This window comes from Musca autumnalis, unplaced genomic scaffold (genome assembly GCF_047663935.1).
Source record: "Musca autumnalis isolate F117 unplaced genomic scaffold, ASM4766393v1 scaffold_4, whole genome shotgun sequence".
In the NCBI taxonomy this organism is placed as follows: domain Eukaryota; kingdom Metazoa; phylum Arthropoda; class Insecta; order Diptera; family Muscidae; genus Musca; species Musca autumnalis.
In genome coordinates, this window is record NW_027411977.1 from 27,728,021 (window position 1) to 27,742,278 (window position 14,258).

The following is a 14,258-nucleotide window of genomic DNA, read 5'->3' on the forward strand; positions in this document are numbered from 1 at the left end:
ACTCTAAACAATCTGGAAATAAGTGAAAAATAATTCATAAAAAATCCAGACCATCAACAAGTATTCCATGAAAAAATATTTCTTAAAACATGAAAAATACAGGACATATACGCATACAAATACTCCTTAAAAAATTCAGACCATCCAGGCATTAAAAAATATTCCTTAAAAAATCCAGTCCATGAAAAAATATTCCTTAAAAATCCAGGCAATTAAAAAATATTCCTTAAAAATCCAGGCCATGAAAAAATTTTTCTTTAAAAATCCAGACCATAGAATAATATTCCTCAAACATTTAGGCATTAAAATATTCAAATACAGGCATTAAAATATTCCTTAAAAATCCAGACCATGAAAAAATATTCCTTAAAAAATCCAGACCATGAAAAAATATTCCTTAAAAATCAAGACCATAAAAAAATATTCGTTAAAAATCCAGGCCATGAAAAAATATTCTTTAAAAATCCAGGTCATGAAAAATTATTCCTTAAAAAATCCAGGAAATGAAAAATAGTCCCTAAAAATCCAGGCCATCCAGGGTTTAAAATATTCCTTAAAAATCGAGGCCATGAGAAAACATTCCTTAAAAAATCTAGGACATGAAACAATATTCCTTAACAAATGCAGGCCATGAAAAATATTAATTAAAAAATCCAGGCAATGAAAAATTATTCCTTAAAAACTCCAGGCCATAAAAAGTTTTCCTCAAGCAATGCAGGTCATGAAAAATATTTCTTAAAAATCCAGGCCATGCAAAATTATTCCTTAAAAATCCAGGCAATGAAAAATTATCCCTAAAAAATCCAGGGCATCCAGGCTTTAAAATATTCCTTAAAAAATCCAGGCCATCCATGCCATAAGAAAATATTCCTTAAAAAATCCAGGCCATGAAACAATATTCCTTAACAAATCCAGGCCATGAAAAAATGTTCCTTAAAAAATCCAGGCAATGAAAAATTATTCCTTAAAAACTCCAGACAATAAAAAGTTTCCCTCAAGCAATGCAAGTCATGAAAAATATTCCTTAAAAAATCCAGGCCTTAAAAAAATTTTCCTTAAACAATCCAGGTCATGAAAAAATATGCCTTAAAAGATGAAGAAGTTTTCCTTAAAACTCCAAGCCATGAACAAATATTTCTTAAAAAATCAGGGCATTGAAAAATGGACATGAAAAGATATTCCACAAAAAATCCAGGTCATGAAAAAATATTTTTTAAAAATCAAGGCCATAAAAATATTTTTTAAAAAATCCAATTCACGAAAAAATATTTTTTAAAAAATCCAGGTCATGAAAAAAGTATTTATAAAAATCCACGCCATAAAAAAGTATTTATAAAGAATCCACGCCATAAAAAATATTCCTTACAAAATCCACGCCATAAAAAATATCCCTTAAAAAATCCACGCCTAATAAAAGTATTTTTAAAAAATCCACGCCATAAAAAATATCCCTTACAAAATCCACGCCTAATAAAAGTATTTTTAAAAAATCCACGCTATAAAAAAATATTCCTTACAAAATCCACGCCACGTAAAAATATTTTTAAAAAATCCACGCTATGAAATATTAAATAGAATCCACACAATGAAAATATATTTTTAAAAAAATCCATGGCATGAAAACATATTTTTTAAAAAAATCTAAACAATCCACGAAATAAAAAAGAAAATATTTTTAAAAATCCGCGAAATAAAAAAATCCACGACATAAGAAAAATATTTTTTAAAAATCCAAGCTATGAAAAAATATTGTTTAAAAAATCCACGCTATGAAAACTTATTTAAAAAAATTCACGAAATGAAAATAAAAGATTTTAAAAATCTACGATGTGAAAAATATTAAAAAAAATTCACGACATGAGAAAAATATTTAAAAAATCCACGACATTAGAAAAATATTTAAAAAAATTCACGAAATGAAAATAAAAGATTTTAAAAATCTACGATGTGAAAAATATTTGAAAAAATTCACGACATGAGAAAAATATTTAAAAAATCCACGACATTAGAAAAATATTTAAAAAAATCCACGACTCGAGAAAAAAATTAACGAGGCATTCTAGCGTTTGGAAACATATTCTTTAAAAAATCCACGAGCCCTTTTAGTGTGTGGAAACATATGCTTTAAAAAATATACGAGCCCTTTTAGTGTGTGGAAAAATATACTTTAAAAAGCCACGAGCCCTTGTTCTGTTTGGAAAATATTGTTTAAAAATCCGCGAGACCTTGGAGTGGTTGGAAAAATATTCCTTAATAATCCACGAGCCCTTTTAGTGTGTGGAAAATATTCTTTAACAAGTAAAAAAGTATCAGTCGGCTTTGCCGACAGAGATATACCCTCAGCCTATTTGAATTGGAACTTTCATCGAATGTATTTAGGGCCTTTTCAGAATTTTGTGGCACTTTGTGGACATTTTAACTTGCCGACAAAAACGTGGATTAGGATTAAAGGGAATGAACCGACATAGTGCATTACGGAAGCGGATCTTATTTTAAGAGACATATCTTTTCTATAAATATCGCGCCCACTAGTAATTTCAGTGGGTCATGGTACACCTGTTGGAGCAGTATGCAAGGAAGCATGGACTTGTCCACGGAAAACATAATATGGCTGTACATCATATACATTTCCAAAGGATCTCCGAACAGACCCTAAACTGCACTTGGACACAAATGTTGAATTTTGTGGAGGAGGTATCCTAAGGAGAGGACCGATATGGGCCATTTTAGAAGCTAAACTAAGTTTGGAAAAAATATGACGAAGGCAAAATTTTGGACCAAATTGGTCTATCACTTCGAGAGTTATTATGCTCTCCAACTACTACATATGGTGCCACAGGGGGTTTTTACAACTTTCGGGCTGTTTTCCCAAGAAGTATGGACTTGCCACTGAAAAACTTTTACCGTTGTAATTGAGTCAGCAATTGCATGTTGCTTCATCAGAAATCAAAGTTAGTCAAGAGCTGGTCTTAAAGTGAACTTATCCGAAATTTTGTGTGGGAGGTACCCGAAGGAATGGGCAAGTATAGTCCATATTCAAACCTGATCTATATCTGGTAGATATATTAGGATGCGTAAAGAATGGACCAAATCGGTCCGTCCCTTCAAGAGTTATCGTGCGCACAATTTTTCTGAACATTTTTGAATTTTTGTGGGGGAGGTACCTGAAGGAGTGAACCGATATGGCTTATCTTCGAACTTAAACTAAGTTTGGACAAAATATTATGAAGGCCAGATTTCGGATCGAATCGGCAGATCCGTTCGAGAGTTATCTAGCGCTCCAACCACTACACACGGTGTCATAGGGGTTTTTTGAAACTTTCAGGCTATTTTCTCAGGAAGTAAGGTTTTGCCCCTGATGAAACTTTTACCGCCGTATGGAGGGCAGTGAATACAAGTTGCTAAAACAAAAATCAAAGCGATTCGAGAGAAGGCCCTAAACTGAACTGAACTTTTCTGAAATTTTGTGTGGGAAGGAGTGGACCGATTGAGTCCACATTGAAACCTTATCTAAGTCTGGCACAAGTTTCACGATGTGCAAAGTAAAGACCAAATCGGTTACACCCTTCAAGAGTTATCGTGCGTACAAATTTTCCGAACATTTTCGAACTTTTGTGGGGGAGGTACCGGAAGGAGTGGACCGATATAGCTCATCTTCGAACTTAAACTAAGTTTGGACAAAATATTACGAAAGCCAAAATTTGAACCGAATCGGTTCATCCCTTCGAGAGTTATCGTGCGCTCCAGCCAGCCAGACAGACAGACAGACGGACGGACATTGCTCAATCGACTCCAAATTGTCTGAAACACATTTCGTCCAAACATACTTGGGGTCTAAAACCATTATTTCGATGAGGCACATTTTGCCCGTATGAAAGTGTATATACCCTTCATAGCCTAAAGGCTGAGGGTATAAAAAGAATCTACGCAATGAAATTATACTTTTAGAGAGAACCCACACAATATATATTTTTAAAAAAAATCATTTCATGAAAGCATATTCTTTAAAAATCCAGGAGCCCTTGTTCTGTTTGGAAAAATATTCTTTAAAAATCCACGAGCCCTTGTTCTGTTTAGAAAACTATTCTTTAAAAATCCAGGAGACCTTGTTCTGTTTGGAAAAATATTCTTTAAAAATCCACGAGCCCTTTTCGTGTGTGGAAAATATTCTTTAAACATCCACGAGCTCTTTTAGTGTGTGGAAAATATTCTTTAAAAATTCACACCATGAAAAAATATTTTTAAAAAGAATCCACGCAATGTTTTTAAAAAAAATCTACACAATCCACGAAATGAAAAAAAAAAATATTTTTTAAAAATCTAAGCCGGGAAAAATATTTAAAAAAATCCACTACATAAAAAAAAATATTTTTCAAAAATTAAAAAAATATTTTTAAAAATCCAAGCCATGAAAAAAAAATTTCAAAAAACCACGACTTTAAAAATTTTACCCATGAAAAATTAAAAACTTAACGCGATGATATAACATTATTAAATAATTCAATACAATCAATCAATAAACAAAATTACCAAGCAACCCCTACAGTCCGATAGGACACGAGATATTACCTTGAAATAAATAAAAAGTATATCAAAGCCGAACAAGCGGAATACTAACATAAAAAGGAATGAATTAATTAAAATCGTTCATACGTTGTATGGAACATGAAAATCTTTACACCATGAAATCTCTCTCATGTCTGAAAAGAAATAATCAAAAAAGAGCCCATTCTCTCATTTCCATTCCTCAACAATGCTTCAGCTAATATTCGGAGCTTAAAAATAACATGACAAAGGAACGAAATATGGGATGTAAGGGCCATGTCCATATTTGATGTCCTGTTCCTGTCTTCGGTTTCCACTACCATATAAAATATTTATTGCCTTATAATCCTATTACACTTTTTCACTTGTGTTTCTCCATCTCCGAACCATCCAAATTTTTGGAATTACATAAAAACAACTACACTGACAGCAAAGGATTCAAATGTCGTTTTCTTCGCCACTAGGTGTGTATGTATGTGGGGGGATTTACTCACTTGAGCGGTGATCCAATCGGTGTTGCTATACCAAAACCTTTCGTATCCAGATTACGTCCCACTTTCATTGTATCGCAGGGTTCTCGGGCATTTACATATTCATTCTTTGGCGATTCCACCAGCAGGGCATATTTGCCTTTTGAGGTACGGACACGTCGTATACCCTCGTCGTAAGTATTGACAAAGACATGTTTGTGTGAGTTCATGTACTCCCACATTTTGTTGTGTAAACCGATTTGTGATCTCTGTGGAAAAAGAAAGAGAAAAAAACAAATAAAGAAAAATATTGTTGTAAATAATTGTTAATGTAAATATCATGGGGGGACAGAAAGAAAGAATTGTAAATATTAAAATATAACAGAGATGTTGAGGATGTACTTTGAAGGTTTAACACCTTTGAAAAAGCATAGATGGGCTCCATAAGCTCCGAAAGAATATTGTGAATATGGACTGATCCGTTTTGTGCATGAAAACTATTCTCTAACTAGAGAAATATTATTTAAAAATCCACGAGCCCTTTTAGTGTTTGAGAAAATATTCTTTAAAAATCCACGAGCCCTTTTAGTGTTTGAGAAAATATTCTTTAAAAATCCACGAGCCCTTTTAGTGTTTGAGAAAATATTCTTTAAAAATCCACGAGCCCTTTTAGTGTTTGAGAAAATATTCTTTAAAAATCCACGAGCCCTTTTAGTGTTTGAGAAAATATTCTTTAAAAATCCACGAGCCCTTTTAGTGTTTGAGAAAATATTCTTTAAAAATCCACGAGCCCTTTTAGTGTTTGAGAAAATATTCTTTAAAAATCCACGAGCCCTTTTAGTGTTTGAGAAAATATTCTTTAAAAATCCACGAGCCCTTTTAGTGTTTGAGAAAATATTCTTTAAAAATCCACGAGCCCTTTTAGTGTTTGAGAAAATATTCTTTAAAAATCCACGAGCCCTTTTAGTGTTTGAGAAAATATTCTTTAAAAATCCACGAGCCCTTTTAGTGTTTGAGAAAATATTCTTTAAAAATCCACGAGCCCTTTTAGTGTTTGAGAAAATATTCTTTAAAAATCCACGAGCCCTTTTAGTGTTTGAGAAAATATTCTTTAAAAATCCACGAGCCCTTTTAGTGTTTGAGAAAATATTCTTTAAAAATCCACGAGCCCTTTTAGTGTTTGAGAAAATATTCTTTAAAAATCCACGAGCCCTTTTAGTGTTTGAGAAAATATTCTTTAAAAATCCACGAGCCCTTTTAGTGTTTGAGAAAATATTCTTTAAAAATCCACGAGCCCTTTTAGTGTTTGAGAAAATATTCTTTAAAAATCCACGAGCCCTTTTAGTGTTTGAGAAAATATTCTTTAAAAATCCACGAGCCCTTTTAGTGTTTGAGAAAATATTCTTTAAAAATCCACGAGCTCTTTTAGTGTTTGAGAAAATATTCTTTAAAAATCCACGAGCCCTTTTAGTGTTTGAGAAAATATTCTTTAAAAATCCACGAGCTCTTTTAGTGTTTGAGAAAATATTCTTTAAAAATCCACGAGCCCTTTTAGTGTTTGAGAAAATATTCTTTAAAAATCCACGAGCTCTTTTAGTGTTTGAGAAAATATCCGTTAAAAATCCACGAGCCCTTTTAGTGTTTGAGAAAATATTCTTTAAAAATCCACGAGCCCTTTTAGTGTTTGAGAAAATATTCTTTAAAAATCCACGAGCCCTTTGAGTGTTTGAGAAAATATTCTTTAAAAATCAACGAGCCCTTTGAGTGTTTGAGAAAATATTCTTTAAAAATCCACGAGCCCTTTGAGTGTTTGAGAAAATATTCTTTAAAAATCCACGAGCCCTTTTAGTGTTTGAGAAAATATCCGTTAAAAATCCACGAGCCCTTTTAGTGTTTGAGAAAATATTCTTTAAAAATCCACGAGCCCTTTTAGTGTTTGAAAAAATATTCTTTAAAAATCCACGAGCCCCTTTAGTGTTTGAAAAAATATTCTTTAAAAATCCACGAGCCCTTTTAGTGTTTGAAAAAATATTCTTTAAAAATCCACGAGCCCTTTTAGTGTTTGAAAAAATATTCTTTAAAAAACCACGAGCCCTTTTAGAGTTTGAGAAAATATTCTTTAAAAATCCACGAGCCCTTTTAGTGTTTGAGAAAATATACTTTAAAAATCCACGAGCCCTTTTAGTGTTTGAGAAAATATTCTTTAAAAATCCACGAGCCCTTTTAGTGTTTGAGAAAATATTCTTTAAAAATCCACGAGCACTTTTAGTGTTTGAGAAAATATTCTTTAAAAATTCAGGAACACCTTTAGTGTGTGGAAAGTTATTTTTGTTAAATCTAGTTTCTTAAAATTATTCCTTAAAAAACTATGTCCCTTAAATTTACCTATTTGGTTTCCTGAAAAAATTCTCTTTAAAAACGTTTAAGAAAAATATTGAAACTTTTCTTTAAATTTGAAAACAAAATTATTTTCTAAGAATATTAGACCAAAAATACAAATTTACGAAATACCCCTTGATATGTTGTCATGGTATGAACTTGTAAATTTAATTTACATTTTTTTTTGTCTTACCAAGTGATACGTCTTTTATTATCAAAATGCCATTGAAATGTCTGTATGTAAATGTGTACGTACATTTGTTGGCCTTGCTGAACATAAAACATTTAATTAGAAATACTTTGATGTGTATTTAATTTAAGGAGTTTTATGGTAATTTTTCCAAAACAAGGGAATGGAAAATTCCATAGGAAGACTACATTAAAAATTACTTTATCAAATTTTCTTGTAGAAACCAAACACACGCAGTCAGATAGAAGGAAGCTCACAAAAGCCATATCCTAATTTACACAACATTCAGACATATCATCATTAAATTAAATTAAATTCTTATTAGTTAGAGAAGGGTGGGAGAAGAAAACGCTCCTATATAGTCATGTGTAGCCTCTTGGACCATAAACAAATGAACATTCAAATTGGTGTATATACTCACACACTCACAGAGCCAACCAATGAATGGTATGCCTCAATCAACTGTAAAAGAAAGGAAAAGATTTGCAGAAAATCATTTCCTACACCATGTAACCTAACGACCAACCAACCATCCGACATAATGTTAAAACTGAAAATGAAATGGAATTATTTGTTGAGTTGGGGGTGGTGGGAATAGAGTACCAAAACAAAAGCCAGACATGAATAAAAAATACCAAAGAGTCAAACTCTTTAGCAGTTTTTTGTTGTGTGATGTTGTCCCTATTTCAATGTTCTGACATAGCATTGAAGATCATTTTAATTTAATTTGCTTCTCTACTGCTGGCGTTGGTAGTCGTCATCATCATCAACAGGAGCAGCAACAGAGTACACGACAAACATGAACCTACATCCGCTTATGTTGAATGGCAGTTTCCGTTTTATGTGTAAATGGGGGGAAAATAAGCCATGGGGTCTTAGGAAACAACATAAATGTACATATAGACATAGGAGGTTGTAGGGGTTTTTTGTGTACGTTGGGGTGTAGTGAAATTATATGGGAAGAAATGTCATACCGGTAGGATAAAATTTAAAGGTTTACACCTTCTCCAAGTGAGTCGACTACCATTTTATTGTAAAGGCCTCCTTTGTGATCCATTGTGAATATACGCAAATTTTTGCTTGCTTAGGTTTTTTAAGGTAAGGTTTTCCAGAGTTTTGTAGCACTTGTTGAACTTTTTTTTTCAAGAAACACCCAAATTTCTTAGGTTTATCTGCACTCTAATGTTTTTGTGTGTTGAAAGAAATCTCAAGAGAGTTCCCCTCAAGTTCAGAGCTAGTAAAATCAAGCAATTTATTAAAATCCAATGGAATTCTCAAGTACATATTTTTTTATATCCCCAAAACAGAAATACAGACAAGCAAAGCTGCACATACACCCAGATGTTAATACATAAACATATTCATGAACAAATGTAGGAGAAAAATTTGTTTGCTTGTATGCATTTGTATTTATAACACACAAGTGCTAGAAAAAATCCGTTAAAGGCAAAATTGTGAGTTTAATGAAGATCTATCATCTCCCAAAAGTTGGCAGTTGTGTCATAGGTATGATAGCGGACGCATGCGGTTTTGTGTTTTCAGGGTATTGGGAAAAATAATTATGGTAGGTATTTTTTGTGATATCTTCTTTACCTTTTGTGATATCAAAAACACATTTTATACCGTTAAAAGATAACTACTGAAGAATATAAATCCCAATAATTCGCATGAAAAACGCAAATTCAAATGTCAATATATTAATATTATGAAATATGTAAGGGGTGGGGTGCCTACGCCATGATAGGGGCGTGGTGGGTTGATGTTAGAAATTTGTCATGTTTAACTTAAATTCGTTATACCATAGATATACCACACTATAATATGAAGTTAAAATCAAATATTATCCTAAATGTATCTTGTTTTAGTTATAATATGATTTTTGTACCTAAATTCAAGGCACTAACTTCAATTAACCGCTAGAATCGGTTACTTTTTGTGAATTTTAAAATAATTTTTGATTATTCAATAGAAAATATGTTCCGTTTTTGCATAATGTTGATATTTAAGGAAGAAGTATGGTAAATTACAGTTTTAGAGTCCGTTGGAGAATGTTCAATATCGATGGCGAAGCTGCCCCATGGGTGGGGTGGCTTTGCCACTTTTTACACATTTTGTAAATTCTCAAAAATAATATTTTAAAAACAAAATTATAACTATTTATATATCAAAAGTTATAGTCAAGATATGCTAATATTTGTACCAAAAATAATATTTGAAAAAACTTTAACGGTGTCGGTATGAGAACATTTTGAACAAAAACGTGGCGAAGGCGCCCCATGTTACCATATATAGCGTGCTTGGTGCATAAAATACAGGAAATCGGCTGAAAATATATATGGGAGCTATATTCAAATCTGAACCGATCTCGATATAATTTAGCACATTTATTTCTAGAACAAATTACGTCAGACCCTCCAAATTTCAGCGAAATTGGACATACACAGCGTGTTTGGTGCATCAAATGTGGAAAATCGGCCGAAAATATATATAAGAGCTATATCCAAATCTGAACCGATTTCGATATAACTCGGCACATTTATGTCTAGACCAAATTCCGTTACACGTTCCAAATTTCAGCGAAATTGGACATATATAGCGTGTTTGGTGCATCAAATGCGGAAAATCTGCCGAAAATATATATGGGAGCTATATCCAAATCTGAACGGATTTCGATATAATTTGGCACATTTATTTCTAGACCAAGTTCTGTAACACATTCCAAATTTCAGTGAATTTGGACATATATAGTGTGTTTGGTGCATCAAATACATGAAATCGGCAAAAAATATATATAGGGGCTATATCCAAATCTGAACCGATTTCAAAATAAATTGGCACATATATTTCTAGGCCAATATCCATCACACATTCTAACTTTCAGCGAAATTGGACATATATAGCGTGCTTGGCGCATAAAATAAGGAAATCGGCCGAAAATATATGTAGATGGGAGCTATATCCAAATCTGAACCAAACTCGATATAATTTGGCACATTTATTTCTAGAACAAATTCCGCCACACATTCCAAATTTCATTGAAATTGGACATAAATAGCATGATTGGTACATAAAATAAGGAAATCGGCCGAAAATATATGTATGTGGGAGCTATATCCAAATCTGAACAGATTTGAATATAATGTAGTAAATTTATTTCTACATCAAATTCCGTCACACATACAAAATTTGGAGAGTGTATCTGTAATACTTCTAAAGATATTTGCATACAAAAACTAAATTTTTTTGGAGGTAACTCCGGTTTTGATGCTATATCTCCAGATCAATGCGAAATTTCAAAAAATTATATAGCCTATTTTCATTCCAGGCCATGTAGCAATGTACCCTAAACATTTCAGTAAGATCTGTTCAGCGGTTTTCGAGTCTATAAGGCACAAACAAACAAACAAACAGACAGACAAACAAATTTCAATTTTATATGTATAGATACCCGTATATGTATATACATATACATATGTATGTATGCACATACTTACATTTATGTTTATGAACATAAAGATTATTTTGGCTGGGCAAATGTGATATCGTTTAAGGGAGACACGAGCAATTTTTGGGAGTAATAGGGAGGTAGGAACTAACTCCATGAAGCGTGTTGAACATCAATTTTTCCGGCATTAACCATTTTCTTGTGATTGGATTTCCTTTCCCTAGTTTGCAGTTGTTGTTGCTTTGCTCCTTTGTTGAAATTACCAAAGTGAAAAATATGCTTATTTTTGATTTTTGCTGTTCATTTCATTTCTTAAACTGAGTTAAACATTTTCTTTGTGTTTCTCTCCATGGTTACAACCAACCATTAAATACAAACTAAGGGTTTGGCATTTTTGTTGAAAGTTTGAATTATGTTGTTTATTGGTTGTTCAAATACCATGGTTTATATGGGAATTATTATGTTATATGCTTCTTTTTGTTGTTATTATTTTGATTCAACTTTTTTAATTAACTATTCATGATTGATGGCTGAAATTATGTTAAGTCAAAACACTAAAGAAGAAATTTTTGACAAGACAACGGAAGGTCATAATTTTAAATATAAATATGATTGAGCTAGAGCTATAGTCGGTATGGGCTGACGATGTGTAACCTTACCTTTTGTTAAGGAGTAAGGAATATTAAATAAAGTTACGCTCCCCAAAATATTCTTTAAAAATCTACTAGCAATCTTAGTCCAAGGAAAAATATTCTTTAAACATCCAAAGGTAATGCTAGTCCAGACTGATATCCACGAGTCTTGACAGTCTTTAAGAATATTCTTTTAATATCCAAACCCTGATGAATAATATTCACGGGCCCTGATGCTCTTAAAAAATATTCTTCAAATATCCTTGTCCTGATGATGGATTGATACTTACGAGCCCTGATGGTCTTTAAAAAAATATTCTTTAAAATCCACGAGCCCTGATGGCCTTTAAAAAAATATTCTTTAAAAATCCCCGAGCACTGATGGTCTCCAAAAAATATTCTTTAAATCCACGAGCCCTGATGGTCTTTAAAAAAATATTCTTTAAAAATCCCCGAGCAATGGTCTCCAAAAAATATTCTTTAAATCCACGAGCCCTGATGGTCTTTAAAAAAATATTCTTTAAAAATCCACGAGCCCTGATGGTCTTTAAAAAAATATTCTTTAAAAATCCACGAGCCCTGATGGTCTTTAAAAAAATATTCTTTAAAAATCCATGAGCCCTGATGGTCTTTAAAAAAATATTCTTTAAAAATCCACGAGCCCTGATGGTCTTTAAAAAAATATTCTTTAAAAATCCACGAGCCCTGATGGTCTTTAAAAAAATATTCTTTAAAAATCCACTAGCCCTGATGGTCTTTAAAAAAATATTCTTTAAAAATCCACGAGCCCTGAATATTCTTTAAACAACCAGGGCTCGTGGTTATCGCTGGAAAAATATTTTTAAAAATCCACGAACCGTATTAGTACCCACAAAAATTTTCTTAAAAAATCCAAAGCCATGCCAGTCCTTACAAAAATATTCTTAAAAAATTTACGATCTCTTTTAGTCCCATAAATTTTATTTTAAAATTCATGGCTCCGACAGATCCGATAAAAACTATTTTTTTCATGGTCCAACGAACAAAATTGGTTACTCCCTTAGAAACAAATTCTGAAATTCCCCGCGAAAACCATTGTTTAAGAAATAATTGGCTTTTTAATGTGTCAGAAAAACGTCATTATTTTAGTTATGGAAAATGTGGCAATTACAAATAACATTCCAATTCGCTGTATTGCAATTGCTTTAGAACTCATGAAATCACACCATTACGTTACAATAAAAATATTTCAAAAATCACAACCACACAAACACAACAACAATAGCATGACTTTAGCCAAAGCTAAAGTAGAAATATAACGTATGGCTTGGCTATGTTAAAATGAGAGACACCAGCAGACAAGACGATGACAGCGTCAACAGTTTTGCAATGATATGCGACACTCTCGCTCTCGCGTACATTTGCAGCAGATAAAAGTTCAAACAAAACGGAAAAAAATTTCACTGCTGTTGCTGACAATTGCCAAGCCGTAAATGATACGAACCCAACACACAAACACAACGTTAGCGGTGGTGTTGGCTGGATGGATGGATAGATGGCTCAAATATCTGTGATGTGGGCTTTGTGACAAGTAAATAGGCTTTAGAAATGCGTGTCACAGCATACATTAAATGAGAGCGCCGAGATTGTCGTTTGCATTTCCTTGTCAAAACTAATTGCACCGCACATCAGTCAAATGTCACAATGAAACAAAAAAACATAAGGCAAAAATAAAGTTCATGTCCCTTCACCATCGCTTGGTTACGTTTGTCATTTTCCTCTGTTGCCAGTGTGCCACAAAATATTTGTTTTCTGTCTTAACCAAAGTCATTTCTGTGCAAGCGAGCGAATGTGTGTCTGTCAAATACACCCCGACCAAAAGAAGCACAAAATTCTCGCCCTTTTTTGTTGTTGCTATCCAACTATGGGGGATATGCAAATTGTTACGGATGCAAAATGATTGGAATGGAAGTGAGAAAGTAGAGAAATTATACTGATTGCACAAACGAAACGAAAAACGCCAAGTGACAGACACTGCAACGGATGGCAAAAGTGAGTGCATAACGCAAACAACAATAACAAAAAATATGGGATCAATAATCGAAATGAAATGTTCAAAGATATTGAAGGAGTATAGAGAATCGAGTAAGGCAAAGTTTTTTTTTTTTCGAGACGTTAAGATTTCAATTTACTAAGTTTTATGATATCACTGCCAGCAGCCTGTGGCAACTATGGCAATTCCAATGGTAGCAGAGTGTCAGTGCGTTTGTCTTTTAAATTTAAATTGAATTGTCAAAGAAAAATAAAAAGTTGATGAACCCATAAGAAATGTGTCACATGGCTGAATTACCATTTTGCATATTGAGTGAATTTTTTCTTTTTATTTTTTAAGGGACATATTTGCATGAGATGTCTGTAGTCGAAGGGAGAATATAAACTAACTAACTAAGCCTTTAAATAATGCAGTTGCAATTTTAAAGAATATTTTTGCAGGTGTTGCATTTTTAAGCAGGCTCCTGAATTTTTAATAAGAGTTTGTCAGGCTCGTGGATTTTTCAGAATATTTTTCCATATTCATGGATTTTAAAAATATTTTTCTATGCTCATAATCCATCAAG

The 14,258-nt window shown here is 32.6% G+C and overlaps 1 protein-coding gene across 3 annotated transcripts in view; it reads right to left on the reverse strand.

Annotated features, from left to right (window-relative positions):
• Nucleotides 1-14,258, reverse strand: part of GluRIB (Glutamate receptor IB) — a 323,616-nt gene that overhangs the window by 22,890 nt on the left and 286,468 nt on the right. For all 3 annotated transcript variants that reach the window (XM_073983938.1, XM_073983939.1, XM_073983937.1), the window contains exon 14: nucleotides 5,040-5,284. In XM_073983938.1, coding sequence (XP_073840039.1) covers nucleotides 5,040-5,284 — 245 coding nt within the window. The remainder of the gene's footprint in view (nucleotides 1-5,039; nucleotides 5,285-14,258) is intronic.